This window comes from Lonchura striata, chromosome 1 (assembly GCF_046129695.1).
Source record: "Lonchura striata isolate bLonStr1 chromosome 1, bLonStr1.mat, whole genome shotgun sequence".
In the NCBI taxonomy this organism is placed as follows: Eukaryota; Metazoa; Chordata; class Aves; order Passeriformes; family Estrildidae; genus Lonchura; species Lonchura striata.
In genome coordinates, this window is record NC_134603.1 from 33,892,105 (window position 1) to 33,915,976 (window position 23,872).

General features: G+C 39.0%; 1 protein-coding gene across 10 annotated transcripts in view; it reads right to left on the reverse strand.

The window, feature by feature from the left end:
• SULF1 (sulfatase 1) overlaps positions 1–23,872 on the reverse strand; it is a 301,035-nt gene that overhangs the window by 16,719 nt on the left and 260,444 nt on the right. For all 10 annotated transcript variants that reach the window (XM_077783290.1, XM_021555564.3, XM_077783280.1 and 7 more), the window contains 5 exons: positions 15,207–15,357; positions 14,027–14,202; positions 13,347–13,475; positions 13,028–13,084; positions 11,909–12,038 (listed from right to left, as the gene is read on the reverse strand). In XM_077783290.1, the coding sequence (XP_077639416.1) occupies positions 11,909–12,038; positions 13,028–13,084; positions 13,347–13,475; positions 14,027–14,202; positions 15,207–15,357 (643 nt within the window). The remainder of the gene's footprint in view (positions 1–11,908; positions 12,039–13,027; positions 13,085–13,346; positions 13,476–14,026; positions 14,203–15,206; positions 15,358–23,872) is intronic.

A 23,872-nucleotide genomic window follows, 5' to 3' on the forward strand; every position in this document is an offset into this window, starting at 1 on the left:
CAGACTTTCAGTGTAAAGGTACATCTGTAAGTGACAATGTAACTTTCTACAAGAAAAGGTGTCCAAGAGCTGTTAAACTTTGCAGACTTTATTCTGCCATAGCATATGCTCTCTTCCTTCTGCAGTAAGAGATGGTTGTTATGGGATAAGAGCTGACTGCATCACTATATTTCCTGTCCTTATTGGGTACGTGTTACAGTTATAAACATATGGCACAAGCTTTTAAGGAGTCTCAAAAGCAGCATTTTAAAGTAGAATAAGTATTCTCTTTGTCTCTTTGCATTAATCATAGCAAGAAGTTGTAGGAGTGGCTTCAATAACCTTTTAGATCACTTTTAACAGTATTATGACTAACCCTGAAACAAGACACTCTCTGTCTAGTGCAAGTCAATAATAGTTCCCTATTTAAAACAGGGATTAAATGTGATTCATTTCCTCTTTTATTTTCCTTTTTAAAATTTTAGTTTAAAAAGTGTCATTATAAAGATGCTTTATAGTTCTAAGATGGAATTTTCAATCTAAATTTCCTGAAACTCTGCCCATGCCAGTGTAATCAGACACTGAGCATCCCTTATACAGTTAAGTCGTAACGGTCCTTCTGCTCATCTTTAGATCTATTAATGCACATAGAAGAAGATTCTGACTGAATGCCCGGCCCCTTTCCCTCTTTTCTACCTTCTTTCCCACTTTGAAAACCAAACTATTCTTTGAGGTTCAGGACTATAAATTTTGGTTTCTGGATTACCATTTCTCCATCAATTAAATAACCCCATTAGCATATACACAAGCTTCATCAAATTTTAATTTGTCCATGTTTTCTTATTTTTCCTAGGTTTCTGTTCTTTCTTACAGTGATATTTCACAAGATACCTAAGACAATCTAACAATCCACTGATGCCATAGGAATATAGGATAGTCCTTGCTTCTGGCTGCCTGCTGATTTAGGGACCCTGCACTGATTTATTCTCCCCTCGGTAGGAGAAAAGACAACTAACTCAGAATTAAAAACTCAAAACTAACAGTAGAAAAAAAAAACAAGCCCCTGACATTTGGCTGTAACAAGCTGTTATATTGTTTCAGTCATGTTGTGAAACTTCATCTGTGTCAGCCTTTTTCCTTGTAATTGACTCATCTTTTCCTTCTTTCATCTCATTTCATCACCTACCCCCCAGCCACTATTTCCCTTTCACCTCAGCTCCCTGCCTTCAGTTCACATTCCTCCTCAATTTAGGTTCAGAGGGAAAGCAAAGGTGAGAAAGGATCTTTAATGCTTCCACACCAGTGGAGGCCTGAAACCCCACACCTGAGAGCTGATGGAATTTAGCCCGCTGGGAGGAGCTTTGGTAGTTTACAGCCACCCTAAGCCAAGAAGGGTTTGTTCTGTATATGCACTTGGAGCCTTGGCTGAGTTTGTGTGTGCTGGCTGCCAGCTCTTCCCAGTGCCTTCCCTACCCCCTTCAGCAAATTGCAAAGGAGCTTAGGAGAGATAAAAGTGTGAAAGGACTGAGCAACTAAGGACTTTGAGTTTGTTGTGTTTGAAAGAAACAGGCTGAGGGGCAATGCCATTGCTCTTCACAGCTCTCTGAGGAGGGAAAGCAGAGAGGGCAATGTGGATCCGGTGATAGGACATGTGGGAATGGTTCAAAGTTGTGCCACGGGAGGTTCAGATTGGACATTAGGATGCATTTCTTTACTAAGAGAGTGGTCAAACACTGTACAGGCTTCCTGGAGATGGGGTTGTTGCCCCAAGCCTATCAATGTTCAAAAGGCATTTGGACAAGCCATGGAAGTGGTCAGGCAGTTGGACTCAATGATTGTTGTAGGTCCCTCCCAACAGAAATAGCTTGATCCCATCCTATTGTGCTGATTTAAGCTGAGGTAGAGTTAATTTTCTTCACAGTGGCTGGTATGGGGCTGTTTTGGATTTGTGCTGAACACAGGGTTGATAATATATAGATGTTTTTGTTATTACTGAGCAGGGCTTACACAGAGCCAAGGCCTTTCTGCTTTTTCTGCTGCCACACTGGTGAAGGAACTGGATGTGGCTGGGGGGCTGGGAGGAGACATATCTGGAAGAGCTGACTGACCAAAGGGATATTCCAGACCATATGACATCATACTCTGTACATAAAGTTAGGGAAGAAGAAGGAAGAAGGGAAGGTTTTCTTCCCAGATAATTTTTACATATGATGGAGCCTGTCCTGTCCTTGGGAAGGGTGAATTAATTCCCTCTTACTTTGCTTGTGTGCACTCCCTTTCCCTATCAAACTTTATCTCAACCCATGAGTTTTCTAGCTTTTACTCTTCTGATTGTCTCTTTGATCCCACTGGTGAGGGAGAGAGTGAGGCTGTGTGGGCTTAGTTGCTGGCTGGGGTTAAACCACTACACCTATCCTATCCTATCCTATCCTATCCTATCCTATCCTATCCTATCCTATCCTATCCTATCCTATCCTATCCTATCCTATCCTAGCCTATCCTAGCCTATCCTAATCCTATCCTATCCTATCCTATCCTATCCTATCCTATCCTATCCTATCCTATCCTATCCTATCCTATCCTATCCTAATCCTATCCTATCCTATCCTATCCTATCCTATCCTATCCTATCCTATCCTATCCTATCCTATCCTATCCTATCCTATCCTAATCCTATCCTTCAGATGTCAAGCTGCTTTAATCTCTGCCAAACCTGAAGTTTAAACATGTAAGTACCTGTGCCTGTTCCTCAGTGTTGAGGCAAGCAAGGCAACGCTACTGCAGCAGGAGCTTTTCCTTGGATAATGGCACTAGCATGATGCACTTTCTTCTGGGGATAGAGGTCTGTCCTCATAAAGATAGTTCAAAGACAAAGGGTAGAACATGGGCTGGTTAAAAAGGATGGTTTGTCCTTGGTGGCTTTGCTTTGCCTTGCTACCTGGCATAGCTCCAGTTGTGACTTGCAGCTACATAAGGAAGACAACACCAATTGACTTCATAACTACCTGGGATCTCAATTTCCTGGTATTAATCAGTTGTGCCACAGACTTAAAATTAAGTCTATTTCATTACTGATTATAATTAAGGCATAAAACTATACATTCAGAATGAATCATTATGATATGCTCCACATTACAAAATAGCTGCTTAGGCAGGACTTCCAATCAGCTTTGTGCAGTTAATAGACTGTCACAGTTTTGAGACAGTTGCTGCTCCCTTATATAGAGGGGAAATGAATTAGACAAGTCATGAAATGTGTCCCAACAGTAGGCAAGCTAAAGGTTTCTATGAAATGTAAACACCTAGTATTTTCAGTAGACACGTCAGTGTTAAATACCTTGTCAGATTTTATCACAAAGTTACGAAACCCCAAACAACATGCAACCAGAAATATAACATAGCAGCAATATTTTTACAGGTGCTTTTTCATTTTTGTAATGTATGACTGACTTTGAGTATTATTGCTCAGCCTAGGGAATGTTAAGATAAGGCCTGAAAAATGAAGACTTCATGACTTTAAACATATCCTCAAGATCTCATTTCCCTTTTCTTACTGTTTTGAAAAGTACTCTCTAAATTTGAAAACAGTATGGATGGAAATACCATTACAGGCTGAGTATGTGTGCACCATTTTCCTTCATTAGCAGTAACCAGATATGGGGGAGTGCAAGGGGACTTGATGTGATAATGCTGGAAAAGGAGTCTGGTTCAGGGTTGTGCTGCTGCAGTCAGAGCTGTCTTGCATTTGCTTTCTCTGGGCCATTAGAAGAGGCCATGTCACACAACATATTGAAAAGTGCCCTGCAATTAGTTGTCTATGGTAAACAGTACAGAGTTCATTTCTGCTGAACTGGACCTGAATACTGAGAAATGTTTGCTGGTTAAGGTCATGTCCTCTGCACATTCCCACAGAGCAGAACTGAACCCTGGTCATGACCAAGGCTCCTAAATGCCCCTACTAATCTGGGTTGTTTCATCTCAGCAGTACTTCAACATTGCAGATAAGTGCAGCTGTTTAACAGGGATGGTTTGCCAGGTTCACTCAGGGAATTTGGAATTGCTGCATTTTTGTGGAAAAAAAAATCTCATCCTCCATTTTAGAGCTGAGTAGATACTGCCTGTAATGGCAGATCCCAAGTTTTGCCCCACGCTCTTTTAAGTGAACCACTTTTTATTGGATCATGCTCCAGAGTCTGACAACATGAATATATTCAAAGTTATTTATATACGGCCTTAGCCCCTGAGAAGTGTTACTAAAAATGCAGTGGTCAGTGGTTCAACAGATAGGGAAGAAGTTTGTCCTACAAGAACTCATGGGCAGAAATGTATGACAGAATTTAGAAATACTTTCAGATAAATGCACAGGGACAGAACTGGAGGAAAAAAGGAATGAAGGTATTAATCACTAGATAACAGAAATAGCTATATAAAATTAGGAATTTTGAGCTACATCACAAGCTTATGAAAAGGAAGAAAAAGAAAATTGCCCAGGAATTTTACAGACTACAAAATGTTGCATTCTTGCTGTATAGACAAGATTGATTTTAAGTGTCACAGTTATAGCTGTTCTCTAGCAATAAAATATGCATGAACTGCATTGTCAGCTCCAGAAATGTACGCACCTAGGTCAAGACAGCAAATATTTTTCCTACATAGCATTTTCTACCAAATCTATTAACTTGCCTGCAGTTACAGCTCAACATGGAGAGACTTCTGTTGTTATCCAATAAACATCCACTATCAAGTGCAAACAAATAGGAGCTAATGAAAAGGATAAATTTAATCCTTTAGCTATAAATAGCAATAGCAATAATAATCTGTTACTATTGTGTCATATACATTTAACTTGCAGAGGACTTAGCTTATATTCTATTTCACTGGATACTTTAAAATGGAAACTCTGCAAAAAGAGAACCTCAAAGGAGTACTACAGAAAGTGTTAAAAATAATTATTGCATAAACTGTGTTTTCTGTCTAGACATTTTTGGTATATACAGTTACATTAATAAAGGTATAAAGATTTTGCTTTGTTATAAACTGTGCCACTCCACCAAAAAAGTCTTTCTGTTAGAGAACACCAGCAAGATGACAGTGAAAAGGTTGAACACAGTTGTGCATTGAAAGAGATGAAATCAGTGGATCCAGTAATCTTCCTGGAATATCTCTGGATTTTATCCAGAATAGACTTCATACCTCCAATTAAGAATTGCTTGAATTTAAAGAATTGTCAAATCTGGGAAGAGCTGCTCTGTGTTTGATAAAAACTTAAATATTTAGGCTGAAATGTGAACTATTTAGGCTGAAAAATGAAATACCATGCCTTGAAAGATTATTTTTACAGATAAAGGAACTTATCTTCATATTTTATTTCAACTCATAAACAGAGTGGTATTTTAACTAGAAGTATCATAATTCTGGCAATTCCTATGAATTCTTGAGCAACTAAATTGCAGGCATGTTTCTGTCAGCTGTGAAGGATGATTCCACAGGGTCTAAAGTGAGGAATAGCTACAAGAGCTGTTCACAAAAGCATTGAAGTATGCACTTAGTTTTAGGCACATAACTGGTCCCAAACACATGTACTTCCAGATAAGCCTGTGCATAGGATGCCTCCACTGAATTATTACTGAGAAAAGATGGTATCAGTGGGGAGATAGCAAAGAAGAGACAGCTTTGAATCAGTGCTCTGGTAAAACAGGTTGATCACCAAGTGCTTTTTGACTCCTGCAAGTATCAGGAGATTGTTCTGGAATCTGGAGAATCCATGACTGGTGTTAATATGCCATAGCATAATTTTGGGGTTTAGTGGGTGCTCAGGCTCTGGCTGTCAGTGGCTGGCCAGCCCTCTGACACTTCTGGCCAGCTTTACCAGCGTGTGTGTTTTTATTCATACTCTGCAGCTGGTCATAAAGCCGACCTATACAAATGTATGGTCTGTGATATTTATTTTATGAGAACATAGATACTCGAGCCAAACCAGACTACACCTAATAAGCCCCATTCTAATTTCCTTTACAATATTATCTGTGAGCTGATTGATGGCAAGTGTTCTTTCAGCATGGCAAACAGACATTCTTTTGACTGAATGCTGATATGATAATTTGATGAATATGAATATCAATAATAAAATTAAATTCTTATGCTAGGTTTTTAGAGGGTGAAAAATATGTGAGGAATAGGAGGAGTACAGGCTACAAAACATGCTTTTTGGATCAGACCCAGAAGAATCTTGCACATTTACCACAAAACTGATTTTTGGATTCAGCAACATGTCTCCAGTGACTACCCATAAAGCCTCAGATCACTGTAAAATGCACTGAGACCTAATCTAACTAAAATCTCACTGTACAGTCTTCAGGCATTTTCTCTAAATGAAACATTATTTCCTCAGGGTAGTTTTGGGATACAGTTCCTCAGGAGGAAACTCAATATTTTGCATCCCTAAAGCTGAGACATGAAAAGAGAGCACAGGGAAGGTGCAGCTACAACATTATACCTGTCTAGGACAGTGTGAGCTCATGTCATACCAACACGGGCAGCACGATGCATTTTTCTGCTCTGCCCACTGTCAGTGCTCATTGGAGCTGGCACAAGGCCACGGATCTCTAAAAGTTTCAGACCTTTGCTGTTCACAAACTGGCAGGTAGTGTCAAGCAGATGGTAGGAGATGTATGCTCATAAAATAAACAGACCCATGTCTGGGTTTCACTGCTGAGTCATCCAATCTAAGAGCTGAAATTTTAAACACAGTGCTTCACAGTCCTCATTTGGGGAGAGTAGGTTTTTTTTTTTTTTTTATCCTATTGGGAAAATTAAAAAAAAAAGATTGTGGTTTGTGTAATTTTTCTAAGAGGATGAAAATGCATATTTGGCTATGGATTTGATACTGATTATAAATAATGGATTGAGCAGCACACTGGAGACATCCAGCCTATCAGTCACCAGACCTCATAAGGTAACTGTGATCTGGGAAAGAGTGTTAAGTCCCAGAAGTCAAAATTATGCCTTAGGAAAATTCCTATGACTCAGACTGGAGAGAAAAAGAATAAATACTTATGAATTAACTCAACTCCTTAATTACACGTTTAGGTAAGGGAAGATAGAAAGAAAAAGTATAAATGAAAACACAGTTAACATGGTTTTATTTGATATTTGCTAAGTATCCAGAAGAATTTCATGAGTGAGAAGATGGAATGAGTTCAAGAAAAATAACCTGCTGGAGGATTTAAGAGCAGCTTGCCTCTAAACCTCCTGAACTAACATATATTCTTGTCTCAGGTTATTCCAGTGGAAAACTGAGAAGAGATTTGTGTCACGATAAGGTTGTATTAATCCAGAGAAACATTTATTCACATGTTATTTTTTCTGCTCTGTTGGAAAATTAACAAAGCTTTATTACAAGCTGACACCAACTCTTTCCCATTTTAAAACAAAAGCAGGGTTATGCTGCAGATGAACGCTGCAGATGAACACTGAAGATGAATCAATATTTCTGTATGGTGTAGCTTATTACTGAGAGGGTAAATATACATCAGTGAAATGTAAAAATACCCTGCAAACCCTTTAAGTGTTAAAACCCATCAGTATCCACTGCTAAACCCACTGGGCTCAATCAGGTGACCTCAATAAGTTACACCATGTAAACTGGTGACAAATTTGGCATACAAACTATGAAAGAAATCTCCCGTTCCCATCATAATTTCTTGAGCATTCTCTCATGTGGAGATGTGGAGGAAACACAAAGGAAATGTCTCCCCTTCTCTAAGCCCCAAGTTGAACAGGGAGCCCCACCAGCTCCTGCTCTCTTTTCCAGGGGAGTGAATATGATTGATCTGATGGGACTGTCTGTGCCTTGGATGAGTTCAGATCAACAGCTGGGGCAGGGCAGGGGCTGAAATCTGGTCTATACCCAAATATAACATGGGCAGGTAACGCATAATTCACTTAAAAATTCATAAAATTAACAGCACATCCCAAGTTATGAAGTTGAGGATGAAGAAGAAAACATTAAATCCTCAAGGCCAGATACTAAGCAAGCAAGAAATTAAGAGCATGTACTGAAGGAACATCTGGAGGTCATTTAGTTCATCCTCCTCCTCAAAGCAGCAACATTATTAGGTTTGGATGTATCCTAGAGTGGACTTTCCACAGCCTCTTTGGGCTCCAGTTCTTAATCATGTTTATGGTAACACTTTTTTCCATGCACCTCTTTACAATTTCCCTTGCTGCCACTTGTCTCTTACTAATAGCCCTTTTGCTGTGAACCTCCAAGACATACCTTGGTCTGTCTTCTCTCTAATTGGCCATCAGTTAATCAAAGGAAACAATTAGCTTCTTCCTTTGCCTTCTCTTCCCCCGGCTAAACAAACCTCTGCCCCTTCTCAGTACTTCCACCCCAACTGGGGTCCTCCCCTGGACTTGCTCCAGCGCACTGAAGTCCTGCTGCTCATGGAGATCCCAACCCGGATACAGCATTCCAGGTGCAGCCCACAGGCACCAGGGAGAGGTGAGCGCTCCCTTCCCACGACCTCTTAGCAGTGTTCCTGCTAGTGTAGCTCAGCAGGAGCTCCTCTCCTTGGCATGGGCTCACTGCTGACCTGTGTCAATGACTGCTGGAACATAAGTCAGGAGTGAACACATCCCATACACATCTCACTTCTGAGACGTTCTCAGCGAGGTGGGTGAATGCTTGGAAACTGTCCTCCCATAAAGGGGATTAGGAAAAAACAGCAAGGGGACAGTGATCTACAATGTGATCTACAATGAAAGTGATACAACATGTCAATGGTGCTAGGAAATTTAAATACACTAAAACCTAACAGTGAAGGTATTTTCTATTTATATTTTACAGGTGTTTAGTATTTTCTCTTCAAATCCCTCTGTTTTTGAGGTTTATCTATTTTCAGATACACATTGGGGATTAAAAAATAAGAATTTTGACAGTTTTAATTTAAAAAATATTATGCTAGGTTCCTTTATTTTCCTTTATTTTAAGGAGAAAATAAGCTGAAACAAGTATTTCCCTGAGTACCACAGCCTTGGAGATTTTGGAACTAGCAGATCTCAGGATCGCACCTCAGGAAAAAAGATTTTTTTTCTTTTTCAGCTTCCTTGTGTTCTCCCTTTCAAATAAACTATGTATTGACTAGAGTAAATTTAAACTAAGAGCAAGCTTTTAATGGGGTATTAATTCCCTACATGCTTATTCCTAGTTTCAAACATTTAGCAGCAGCTTCCCACAGACCAGTAATTTCACTATTTTAGAATCTGTCAGCAATTACTCATTCTGTGAAAGTAATTTTAATTTAATTGATGTTAACTGCAACTGAGTAGAGTAAATGTAGGAAGTATTATAAACGACCATAATTTAAATGAAGATTTTATTTCTATATATGCGCCTATGTAATTGAAATCGACTATACAAATCTCAAAAGATAAAACAAAGTTAATTCATGCACAGCAATATTTTCTCTTTTCTAAGAGGTGCAAAATGACTAGAGCAAATCTGCTGCAGGAACCTTGTATTAAACTATGATGGCTCAGAAATTCACATTGGAACCCATTTGGACTAAGGTGCATTTATTTGACCTACTAACTTTTTTATTTTTTAGAACTTCTCTGCATGGAAAAAATCCTGCAGAAACTTATTTCACATTGCAATGCCTCATTGAAGTTCAGCACTGGTCTTGAAATTCACACCTTACTTATTCTATGTTGGCTTTCCTGTGAGCACCACAGGTAGTCTGTCCTTGAGAGAGAAACTGGCCTTGTTTCCTAAGGCTGGCATGAGGGTGGATGGAGTGGGAGGAATGCGTTTGTGTCACACGGGCTGAATGACCCCAGAGGATGATCCACCCCTCATGATGCTCTGCCTAACAGAAGTTTTCCATAGGCATATTTCAATTCAGCATCCCTGCAGGAAGCCTTCAAGATGTTTGAATTATCAGGGACAGCCTTGATCTATTTTTTAAAGAAAATAATGTGTACACGCCAACAGTTGTGTCTGAATATTGGTCTCAAAGAGGTCAGTTCAGCCCTGTCCTTCATCCAGCTGTGAGGGATGGCTGCTGGGTTCTGTGCAGCCAACATATCTTCAGCATCAAAAAGACCTTGATGACAGTTTGTAGCTGGGAGACCCACTATCAAACACTATTGCTCTTGTAGCCTCCCTGCGGCTCTTCTTCTTTCACCCTTTGATCAAACTGGATTCACCAATATGGGATGGCCTACTGCCCTGGGCTGAGAGCAGGACTGTGGCCAGGGTTTCTTACTGCTTCAGGTGTCGTATCTGGTCAGGACACTTAACCTTTTCTATTCATATGTGAAAATGTAATTATTCCAAACCTGGATTTTGGCATAAGAGGTAATAAATATAAGGAATAATTTCGAAGAAAATATTTTGCTACTTTAAAATGAAACATCTTAGTGTCTAACAGTCTAAATTACTTCATTGATCTCCTTTAGTTTTTATAAAGCATTCGTATTTCAAACTTAATCTCTGTTTACAATGGCAGTGCTTGAACTCCTGAAAACTTTGCCCTTGGGTGAGACTGTGATATTGTGTATATCCCTTCAAGAGTGGCTGCATTTAAGGAGCATGTGTGAGGTAAGAGCCGTGACAGAGGACCTGACCAAGGATGTGACAGCCAAAACATTAATCCAGTCCAATCTGTGATTAACTGAGAATTACTGCAACCCTACACTCCACAGGAGAAGGGGAAAGGCAGAAAGGCAGGGAGGGAGCATTTCTCTAGGGGAGCTCTCGGGCTGGCCGTGCAGATCACGACCTGCCCGGGGCTCGGCACCATGGGTGGCAGCGGAGCGGAGCGCAGCACAGAGAGGGCTTTGTGCCCGCGCTCCAAAGAGCCGCCCGAGATCCCAGCGCCAGCCCACGGCTGCCTGCAGTGCTCTGAGCAAACAGCTGAGGCGAGAGCGCAAGCGCTGCCTGGGAGAAATCACCTCACACTTCTCCGGGGAGGTGTGTGGGGATGGGGATGGACTACAAGGACGGCAAGGCAGGCACAAGCCACTGTCTGCGGCCCCCAGCATGTGCCCCAGGGTGGTTGGAGGTGGTGTCAGTGAGAAGGGTTCAGCTCGCTCACACATCTCCCCAGTAAATCCATCTTCGTATGTTACCATAGGTATTGCATTAATTCAGGATGGATTGACGAGAATTTGGAGTCACAATCGCTTTTCTTAATTTAGTTCTCTTCCTGCGTGTGCACTTCAGAGATGCAGGTGTAAGCATAATAGTCAGGGTTGCAGTAATTTCTGGTTTTATGAGCAGGCAATTAGACCTTTGTATCAAAGTCAGGCGTTACACTGAAATCATTAAGGCTGCAAGAAGTAAAAGTAATGCTTGGGTATGGGTATCACTGTCTGAATCCTTACAGTGACCTGAAATTGGGAGTATTTCTGGGCAAGGGAACCCTTCTATTTAAAGTATTTTGATAAATATTAAAGGATGATTATTACTAAGTGTGCTGTTCAGTTTCATCCCAGCAAATGAATTCATGTGTAAATTTAGGACTAACCAGATCGCTTTGGTAATTCTGAACTACCCCAGTGAATACAAGCTTTCACAGCTACAAAGATTCTCTCCCTTATTAACAATTATCACTGAACTATTGTGCATATTTATCAATGCACATGATCAAAGAAAAAGTAGTCATTTTATGTTATGTTTGAGCATGGGAGATTTATGATAAACTCTGTACTAACACAGCAAATGAAGGACCAGGTCCTCACCACCTTGAATTTGACCACAGCTTAGAGAAATTTGCCTGGTTTTCTTTTGCTTTGAAGATATTAACAACAGTGATATTTTAGTTACCTTCTAAAAGCCATATTCTTCAAATTCTTTTGACCTATAGTGTAAAATGTGTATTTCCCTGTGACACTTCGAAAACTGCAGTTACTTGTGGCTTACCTGTCCTGGCTGTTCACAGGCTGTCTGGTATCTTGCTTGTTGGCATAATTCTTTTACTCTCTCGTACTTTGGTAGTTGATTAGACTGCTGAGTGTTTTTGTTGGGTTCCTCCTTCTTGCGTAGAAATTTGCTTATTAAAAAAAAAAAAAAAGTGGAATGCTTTAGTTACCTTGTTCTAAGCCCTAACGATGAATTTAACTTGAACAGTGAAGCTACTTGAAGGTTTAATGTCTTCTCAGGGAAAAAAAATCACCACATTTCTGTTACTGACTTTCGATGTAGGTCACATACTGAAAAAAATCCTCAGGTGACTGGCTGAAAATTGCCAGAAGACAAATAAGTGCTGCTAAAATATGTCTAACTGGTACAGTTCAGCACCATTCATACATAAATGTAGGTTTTTACAAAAAGCAAAACTCTTTGAAGCAATACTTTCTTGGCTGGAAAACACAGCTGAAGACACAACAGGACTTTCATACTCAGCACAAGCTCGGCTGTATCTTACATATTATGATGTGTCTTTCATACACTGTTTGTAATACATCAGAAAAGGTTTTAATAATCTGTAGAGTCATAAAGTGCCAAAATGAAAATGCTGTGAAGTTTTTACCCAGAGAAAATTTTCATGGCAACAACTGGCAAGGTAAGAGGGTTTAAGGAGTTATCAGTAAAGAGAAGAGCAGTTATAGTCATGAATCTCAATTGCACATAAGTCTTAGCTAGAACAAAGATGAAGAATGCTTCTAATACATGATGGAAAATAAAAAATCAGATGATAAGAGGATTCTACACAGCTGGATTTGAAACCAAGATTTGGAAAGAAAATTATTTGGTTAATGACAAAAGTGGGCCCAAGCACAATGTTAGGGAAAGAGGCTAGGAGAATCACCGGGAAAACATGCTTTCAAATTTCTTCAGAGAAAGGGATTTGGGAGCACAGTAGATTGCAAAGGCAGTGGTGGGAAACTAGGAAAAAAGTCATGCCTGTCAGTTTGCTTGCAAAATTTACTGCTTGTCTAACCATAAAAAGGAAGAGGAGGAAGCAGAAAGGAAAGCATGTACAAGGGAGTGTTCCCAGCAGGCAGGCTCTCCCAAAACTCTCTCACCCCTAATAATTACCCTCTTTCCACTAGAAACGTGTCACGCCAAATTTTGGTCTTCTTGTTTGTTCGAAACCTGAAAGTAAAATAATGACATTTACTGCTGGCACTGAAGTACACCACTGTAAGTGTTAACAAATTATTTATGAAAAAAATAACTCTCCACTTACATATACACACAATTTTATAGATCTACTACTTAAGAGACTCTTGAAATGGGAAAGCTGTGGTTGTTGCCATGACACAACTCATTTTCACAGAATCTGTTTTTCCACTCAGCTGTTGATTTACTAAGGTGTTTGCTTCTGAACTGGCTAAAAAAGGATCATGGGACCCACCTGTTTCCTGGTCTCTCCAAGTCCAGAAGCTTTAGGACAGATTTGCCGTCCATATCTGGAGGTGTGTCAAGGCCTGCTATATCCAGAATTGTTGGAGCAAGATCAATATTCAGAACTATCTGAGGCACACTGCAAATCAACAGGAAAGGTCATAGTTGCCATGTGTTCAATGTGTAAGTCTTCACATTCTCTTGGAAATAGAATGATAATTAATGCTTATCAGGCCTTTGAAGATGTAAAGCTCTACAGAAGTGCTAAGTTTAGAAAACCCCCTTTGAAGTCTACAATTCAGAACGATAGGCCAGTACTGCAGACTGACATCACAAAGAAAAAGTTAAGCACAATGAAACAAGGAGGTGCAGCAGCAACACTGCTCTTATCTCACTGACAATGAGGGCATGATGCTAAATGACAGAATGAGCAGTAAAGATGAGCACATTGTTTTTAAAACCAAAACCCAAGTCTAATCCTATTGGACTATGCATTACGCAGTTTTCTCATCTGCATTATAACTTATTCATAATATGCAAAGTGAAAAAATTGCCTGTTTATGAGACTCATTGCTCTGCAATAATAGGACATCCCTTATGAAATGAAACTAGACAGAGTGATAATTACATGCTCTCAGAAATGTTTTACATTAGGCTCAACAGCTGTGCTAGAGACATAAGGGAACGTACACTGATCCCGGCTCCACACTTGGACCACGAATAAAGAAAGGAACTCGAATATCAAAGTCATACGGCATTGACTTCCCCTTCACCAGTCCGAACTGCCCAATATGGTATCCATGGTCAGCAGTGTAAATAATGTAGGTATTCTCCAGTTCTCCCATCTCTGCAAGCATTTGGTGTAACTGTAACCCAGCACAGAAAGAACTCCGAGTTAAGTGCAGCAAAACGTGTTTTGTGCAGAGTTGTGTATAACCATCATTTATAACCCTTAAATACACAGGACCAAACAGGGCATCAATGACATTGATGACACAGATTCTGGAGACTGGCATTTGTACATCTTGCCTTTACTGTGCTGTGAAAATAATCAACATACTAGTTCAATTTCACATTTGACAGGGGGGACAATTAAACAATTCCAGAAAATTAGAATGAATATGGTAAAGATGGGGTAGTTGCCCTAGTATGTCCAAAATTCATTGTGTACTCAAACACAGCTTGTGAAAAATGTCTGCTACAGCTTTAGGGGAAAAGGTACTAAGATTTGATTTACTGTGCTAGTCTACATCTTTCTCATTCCTTACAGTTGTGGGCTTGGGAAAAAGCTGTAAATTTTTATTAAAGTTTAAAGAAATCTCTCTAGGGGAAGATCTTTGGTCATGGTGCTTGATTTTGGAACAAAAAGTCATACATAGTAAACCTAATAGCTCATGTATCATGTTACCTATAATTAGCAGTACACTGCATTGCCCAACTTCTGCAAACACTTGTAGACTGACACCTGAGTTGCTGTGATTTGCCAGTTCCCAGATTTCAACGGAAGGACAAACTGTGAATGGAGTGTGTGAAATGAATAGAAGTTGTCATGTGTGCACCTGTGTCTATCCGTGTGTACACACAGGTGATGCATCTTCTGTTAATACCAGGATTTATACTAGGCCCAGTGACTTTTCCCTTTAAAAAAGCCCACTATTTTTTTGACCCAGCAATTGAAAGAGGAAAGCCAGGAGCCTGGCCTCGTGTTGCAGAGAATCAGAATTCAATTCCACCCGGAAAAAGTGGATTAATTCCTCATAGTATAATGGCTTACCCCAGAATGTGGTTGGTGAAGGTAAAAAAAGAATTAATTAATTTAATTTTGTTACCAGCTTATAAGATTGTATTCACAGCAGTTTCTTGCACTCACTCTTTCCATAGAGTCATCAACTGACATCAGGGTCTGAAGTCTTTTGCGCTGCAAGACGTTGGTGAACTCCATGTGGATTGGCAGCATGGGCCCCGTGTACTGCATAATCCAGTGCTTATCCATGTTTGGTGCATAGTTATAGCTGGGAGTGCTGCAGGAAAAAAAAAATGGATCTGAAAAGTTGTGTAGCATGACAGGCATCAGAGGCAGGTGGGAACTCCTCCAACACAGAAATAGACAACAAACAGTTAAATCAAAAATTCCATGTGGTATCTGACAAATATCAACAAACATCACTTCACTGGCTTCCAAGATTCACTGGGTCATGTATCACCTCCTCAAAATACTTTAACTACTTGCTTTCCAAGCTTTCTTTCAGACTCAAAGACCACTACAAATTCCACTTTAATATTTGGGATTTGCCAAAATCTATTTCTCAAACAAACCTGCAATCATTAAAAAGGCTTATCTGAATGGTGGATCCCATATAGACAAGAAAAAATTAAGGAAGTCAGAAAAAGGACTGCTTACTTAATGTTAAGGTATATTTACCTGGTACTTCCCGTAGAGAAATTACCTTTAAATAAAAGTCAATGAAAGGTATTTTCCAGTGGGATAAAGAAATTTAGTAGTCAGTATAAAGAACACCACTGTGTTACAGTTTGTTCTACACTCAATACTGTTGAGGTGTCATTTTCAATGTGAGTGCAAAGGGCAGTGCATTACAAGCATAAAATGAACCATGACAACAAAACTGAGCTAACACTGCTATTGATACTAGTACTAAGAAGAAGTATGACACAGAGTCCTATCTAAAGCGAAGAATGATGCTTTAGGAGTTTGCACAAACACCAGAAGAAATATTTAAGAGTGGTGTTCCATCTACAGCCAGTGTATTTTCTGAAAGACATCCTATAAGAAATAAGAATATTTTCTCAGAGATATCACCTTGGAAGAAAATGTGTGGCAAAAAATGTGTCAAGTAAATTTTCTCTACAGAGAAACATGTTACAAAAGCTCTCAATCATTCTTATTTTTATGCCTAGCATACATGACAACTACAAGGTGAAGTGAAACCAAGCAATATCCATTTCCCATAATGGTTTTACCTACGTATAAGCAGTTCCCTTCTCTAGAAAGAAGGAATCTAGGCTTCGTCATTTTCATTAAGTTCTTTGGTTTTTTTCCCCTGTTTCTACTACATTGCAGTACACGATACATGAACAGCAGCATTGCATTTGAAAATTAAACATAAAGAGAAAGGGAAAAAAAATACTGTTGGGTGATTAGATTAATTTGATTATTTTTATTATCTTTTTGGTTTACAAGAAAAATGCAATTCAATATCAATTTACTGTTTAGGTACTGAAAATTATAACACGTACTTTAACAAAAGGTACATTTTTCCTGCTGAAATGTCTATGTGTAGTTGTCTTTTCTTAAAATGAACAATATCAGAATACTATATAACTTAGAGTGATACCTTTGACCAGTCCTTCACTTAGATTTCATTTTTCTTTACATGGTTGTATGTAATCCCAGAATGGTGGAAGCAGCTGATTTTTATATCAGATATGTATAACCTTTAACTGCATACTCTGAGGACAGAAAATCAGCTGAAAGGATAACATAGTAAACTGATAGGCAACTTCAATAAATTTGTGGAATCCACATTCTAACTGGAGAGCATTATTTGAGAAGTTAGGTAGAATTTGAGAAGTATGTGTTTAACACACACAGCAAGTTTTGACTAACCTACTTAATTATTAGTCTCAAGGGAAAAGAGAAGTGATACAACAGTATCACAGGACTTCGATAGAGATTACAAAGTATGAAAAGGTTAACTCCCTACTGAGCAAAGACAAGCATAAACTAGAATTCCTTTTCTGTTGAAAAATCTTTTATTTCATGTTGAAAAGTCAAAGTTTTTGTAATTTCCCATGGTTGAAGTCTGATTTTTAAAATTAATACTGTCATAATATCAATAAGATTTATGTCAGGAGCATGGGCCTCTGTGTTGCTGGCTAGCCAGCAGTCCTAGCAGAGGGAGGCCCTTGAAGAAGCAAGTCTTAGGAATTCTGTCACCTACCATTTATCAGTTATCAGACAGAAAAGAAGGATACTTTCAGTGCAATTTTTTCTCTGTTTCCTTGGAAGTTTGTCAGACAAGATGTTTTCCCATGAAAGAGTTCATTTTGATTAATCAGCATTTCCTAGTAAAACACTGGAGTTTTTTTCAGAGGGGTCCTGTGTGCCCCAGCACAGAGGGATGAGGTGGCTGTGAGCTGGCTCCGCCGGCAGCGCGGTGACAGCCTGCTGCTGTGCCAGGAAGGAGAGCCAGCTGCTGAAGCAGGCTCAGCTCTTATGTTCCCAGGCTATTGTGAGCAGCCTCCTCCACATAATGGATAGTTTTTAAAAGCAGCACTCAACGATTTAGCAGGACAGTTAAAACCTTTTGCAGACACTTTCCAAATGCATTTTGAATTTTCTGGGTGAGAAATGCAGCAGGCAGAGAGAGAGCAGAATTTTCCTCCCAGGCAATTCAAAGAACAGGAACCTTCTGTGAAATATCCAGTGTCACTGGCTGATGGATAAATGTGAAACAGGGGTCCATAATGTTGGAGAAAGAGTACTAAGGAAGAGACAGAAAGGAATTCCAAAACCCCACAGCTTGTACATGTTCCCTGTGCACCCCTGTTTGCTGGGCCTTTCAGAAATCCACCAGAATGGCACTGGCTGCCAGGCCCAAGTTCTGACATTGCCCTCAAATCTATCTGCCTTTTCTTTTTTTTGGTATAAATGTAACCAACCAACCAAACACTGCAGACATAAATCTTAGGGAGAATATTTCTGACTTTTGAAAATTTTTCCATGTAGACAGATTTCTTCCTGGTCAGCGATAATTTTTTATCATAACGTTTTTTCTTGAAGCAGCTGGAGATACCACTTAAATGTTCAGCTCTTATAAGTCCTTGAAGGTCATTATGGTATGGTGTGTCTCTGTTTCTATTCTTCCAATTTTGGGAACAATTTTGCTCTGTATTTACAAGTGCTGCTATAAAGTATCACTGACATCTACATTTCCTAGATTTCTCTAGTCACTGGAAGTTTGAAGTTGAAGATGTGGGCCGTATCTTCCATGGCCTCCTCTCAGTTGTGGAGTCCATTTTATGTTGAGTACATTAGCTGACCAATGATTAGCAGACAGTGCCAGGTAGCCCATTATTTTCAGACTGTCCATGGCCTCTAAGTCTAGCAAGTTGCTACGGTAGTACTTGTCATTCTTGTAGAATGTACTACCTAGGGCAAATCTAGATTGCTCCATTGCTCACTTTTTTATTTGTCCAACACATACTGTGAAGAATTTAATACACGGAGACCACTTGGTACTCCCTAACAGATCTATTCTGGCACAGGAAGGTCTTAGATGAATAAAATTTTAAATTGACACCCTCAGTTAAACTAACAAAAAAATTCCAACAGTTATGTAGCAATAACAAATGCCGAGCACAGACACTTTCCTATAAAGACATACTCATAATGAGAACATTTCACCCGGAGATTTTGTGGTCAGTCACCTATGTGAATGAGTTAAGAGAGAAATTTAAAGTGATAATCAAGAGATTTATAGACCATGGAAGGAATAAAGATTTGTAAGCATTACTGCATTTTTAAAAAAAGTTTATCCACAAAAATCTATAGTTTATTTGTCCATAAACATCAGTTCAAGTAGATACTTAGGTAGAGAGAAAAGGAGTAGTATTAGCAGTCACTGCTGTAATCAAAAGGCCTCAGTTACTCTTTCTGACAACATATTTACTATATTCATATATTTAAATTTGAAATTCTAAATTAAGAATGCATCTTATTTGGCTCTTAAGGTATCACAACAATTTTAAGTTAGGCAAGAAAAAAATAAAAATACCTAACAACCCAAAAAATGGATGCTTGTATTTGATGATCTATTAAAATGGGGACCCCAAAAAACCAATTCAGAAACAAATTACATTAGCTTCTACTAGTAACTGAATTGTCATATTCAATGAAATAAATGGAATACAGATGTTTTGCAAATCATTATTACAAAAATATATTTTACAGTTAAGAAAGCATTGGGAGAGTACAGAATGTTTTAAGAGCTTCAAGAATTTCATACAACTTTAAATTAACATTTGTTTTCTAAAAAATTAATGTAAATATATATGTCTCTAACATATATATTGGGATAATGGGATAGAGAGATGGGATAATATGGAGAGAAACAAGTATGTTTCCAAACATTTGTTCAATTGCTCATAGTAAAAATCTGTGTTTGCCTGTAATTACAACCTTGTAATTTCCTCCTGTTTCTACTCAACAAAATAAATTATGTTCACAAAAATACTGACTAAAGATGTTGGGTTTGAATAATTCTATAAAGTTCGCAGGGGGTTTTGTCCCAAAAGTGTTGGCTAATTTTCTATTTGGATTGTGAGTTCTCCAGTTAGTGAAAATAATACGCTATTCTTAGATACCTCAAGAATATTTTCATTTCATAAAAATAAAAGTCAACAATATTTTAAAATAATACCTTTGGTAAAACTGATTGAGAAAAATGAACAGTTTCTGTACAGAATTAGCACCTCTATTATTCTTTGAAATATGATTAGCAAACACAGCATAAGTGGTCATGTTTCTTCAAGTGAAAATAAACAAAAGAAGCAAATTCTTTGTTTCCAGGGAAAATAGACTTCCAGGTTTAGATACTGTTCTTGGAAAGCAGGAAGCCTAGGTTCTGGGCAAAATTCTGAGTAAAAAAACCCAAAAAACAAAACCACAGCCAGTAGCCATGGTTATTATTAATGTGAAGTTGAATTTCACCACTCTGGGTCTGCTTTTTCTGCCTTTTAAAAGGGGACTCTTTAAAACCCAGTGATATTTATAGATCTGGGTATGTGGGGTATGAAAGTTTCACTCCTGACGTGAACACAACTGCTATATTTTAGAATAAAGAAGAGAGACAGTTGTTGCCTGTTAACACCTTTTCCACTTAGGAAACATTATTTGTTGTTCCTGCAGAAGTTAATTGTGCAACTAGAATATTACTTACATTTCTATTCACACCATTTCTTCTTGTCTTGCCTTTAAAATCACACTCACAATGATGGGTGTGATGATTGTGATCACTTCTCTCTAAGTCAGGAGTCCAAGCAAGCCTTGGGCCAGCAGTGACACTGCATACTGCCATGTCAAGGTTTATTACTGATGCAAATGCATGATCCCACTCTAATGGCCCTGTGCCCACATTACAAGAAGTGCTATTGCTACTGGCACATGTTTGAGACTTGGCCTCAGTGATTCCAGATGGAGCCAGCTCACACCCCAAACTCACACTGAAGACTGCTCTGGGGATGCAGAGCTACAACATTTCTTTTCATGCTACACTACTTCAGACCTACACACCTGGCATATCAGCACCTTTCATATGATCTTTAAATGGAAATATAAACTTCTGCCTTTCATATCACCTACCTTTTCTTAGCTTGTGAAGTTTTCTGATCTATTCCAAGATAGATCAGATTCCATTTCTATCTGCTCCTCCTAATGTTTCTAGCTTGGCAATAGGATTGCCTCCAGGTAGTCATAAAATCTGGCTGTGAGTCCTCCTGCCAGCCCAAGTATTTTAACTCAGCCCAGCCAGCAGTGGTTCAGATTTCCATTTTTTACATTCTTCAGTAAACCTGCCTCCTGTAGATTTTTGCTTCTAGTGTTTGTTTACTTCACAGCTTATAAACAGCCTAGGTCTGTTTATAAGGATTCACAGTTCCCCTAAGACTGGTTCACACTGGAAGGTAAAGGGAAGTTAAAAGAGTCAGAGGCCCTGAGCATAACAGATAATTCAGGCTTTCATCAGAGTATCCTTTTAGTCAAAGCTTACCTGCTCATATGTCTGGTGAAACAAGATTGTCCTGTAACATATTTTCATATTTAACAACGTTTCCGAAGGTCTAACAACCCTGCTCCCTAACAGATGATGTTCATTACCACAGCAAAAATCTATGTATTGCTTTCATCTAGTACATCTTCTCTAGTTCCATTTTCTTTCTCAGAAATTATGTCTGGGGATAGTTAGAGTACATGCATTAGTATGATTTATTTTTCGAAAATATTTCACTCATTATGGTGATAGCAGCCAGGATAAACCTTCAGAAATATTTTTAGATGTCAGAAATAGGACATACATTATGGAGAGAAGAAGTGGGAGAGTGGGAGGGGAGAATGGATGCTTAAAAACGATAAAGAGTCTGCTGCTTCCCATATGATATAGTTTGTGTTTCATTTTAATCTGGAGTTAATAAGAATTAACAGGAATCACTTCATAAGTAAACAGTGTACACATCATTACTGTTGTTGTCTTTGTAAGACTTTCCATTCCACTGCAGAGCCTGTTTGTATTGAAGAGGACAGGACTGTAACATAATGATGGCATGTAATTCTCAATTTTCTTTTTGTCTTTGATGTATTTTGCATGAATCTTAGGGTCTTTGCTGCTGCATTAATTTAATTTTATTTTTGCCATGGTGATAAGCAAGGAAATGGGACCAATAGACGCCCACACTTGAGGGCAGAGCTCTCCCTGAACTGGAGTATTTCCTGCCATAGCCACTCCCTTTTTTATATGTTCCAGTGGAAAACTTCTTCTAAACAAACTTTTGGTCTGTTTTTTTATGTTGTTTGGTTTTGTTTTAATTTATAGAGGCAGCATTTAAATCTTTAGCAGGCACTTTACCAGCAAAGAGACATCATGTAATTTAAGGGTCTGCTTCAGCTACTGTTCTCTTAAGCAAAACTTCTTACATGTGGTTGACAGGCTATCTTAATCCTTAGTTTGTAGGTATAACCTTCCATCTCAGTTTGTTAAGCCAGCAAGCAGCTTTTGACCTGGCTTCCCTTCTTTGTTGGAGGTAGGCGTTACAGTAACATGATACAGCAACTACATTTTTAAAAACAAAATCCAAGGTCAGATGGCTGTCACCCAAGGTCAGAACGAAAGAGATTCAAATGGTGCTTGACCACCAAGGAAGAAAACCTAAGGGTTAAATGTTCAAATTACACAAACCTTGGCAGGAGGGATTTTATTGTTCTTGTTCTGTTTTCATAGGGAACGCAGAATATTTCTATGAGAACTGAACTTCTCATATCTTTCAGAGCACGTTGCTCATATTTTTGATAGAGAAATCAGTTGGAATCTTCAGTCACCCAAACCCAAATTAGCAGTTTATCTTCAATTTGTCTCATTTCTCAGCCTGCAGACTGAACTTTAACACATGCAGTCAGTCAGTGCAATAAGAAACACAAAACAAGCCAGCAAGGATCTCTTAAGGTCATTGGAGAAAAAACTCTTTACAAGAAGCTTGCCAAGAAATCAACAACACCAGAAGAAAAGAAGAAGCACAGCTGAGTGCTCTCACAAGTAGCCTAGCAGAGCAAGGTATTTAGACCCCAGGAGTCCACACAAATAAAAATTAATTGTAGCTAGGATTTTGCTTAACTTTTGCAGGTAACATGTAACCTGTATATAAGGTAGAGACACAGCTAAAAATTTGGAGACTAACTAAAGCCTTTTGCCGTACCAGGACAAGCTAGAAAACAAGCAGGCTGAAAACATCAAGCAGCAGAAAGTGTCAAGAGCATGAAAAACCAAAGCAAGTTCCTACAAGCACTTGTCAGAGGGGAGCAAGGAGCCTCAAATGAGTTTCTTTGGCCTGGGGAGAGCTAGGGTGAGATACAATGATTCAGTGCTTTTCTCTCAGACACCGTCCCCACAGCTAAGAGGAAGCAGTTTGGATCCTGCCCTTCTGCATGATGGATAGTCCCCCAGCAGGCAGGATGGCTTGCCTGAGGCCAGGCAGTCTCTGCCACTAAATGGGAGACAATCTGTTGAATGGAGTGAGAACAAATAGATATAACTCTCTGGTAATGAAAAGCGGCAATTGAAAGGAGACATGGGAGAAATCCTTTCAATTTGATATAGTGACTATTCATTATTCTTCACAGAATGGGAAGCAGGGGACACAGGTGGCATAACCAAGCTGCAGGTTTAGAAGGAAAGAAAAAGTAGCCCTTTGTCCCCAGTGCACAAAGTGACACTGTAGAACTTGCTGCTGCAGGATGGTGGGGCTGCTACCAGAATTCAAAAAGAGATTAAACCAATGCAAAGAGAATGGGACATCCTGACATGGATGTTCACCTAAACTCGTGATTTTCAGAAGCTAGAAGAACAGGCAAAAAAATATGTGGTTTTACTTCCCCCTCACTCTACCATTGTTCCCTGCTACTTTCTGCTGGAGCACATAATTCAGGCCTGAGAATGTTTTTGCATACAACCCAATATGACAGGTTTAATGTATTTGTGTCTACCTTATTTACCAACTAAAATCTCAACTTCATTAGTTCCCTATATGGGTAGAAACTACTCTGAATATTTTAGTAACTACAAAATATTGCTGACTGGTTTGCGTTACTTGCAAAGTTTGGTCTTAGGAATGTCAGATCACGGAGAATATAAGATTATACGGTCAGGGAAACTGGCATATCTAGAAAGTAGCAGCCTGTAAGAGGATAAAAGATGCGAAACAACAAAAATGTAATCATGTGCCATGAACAGCAAATCTCTTTCTGGCTCC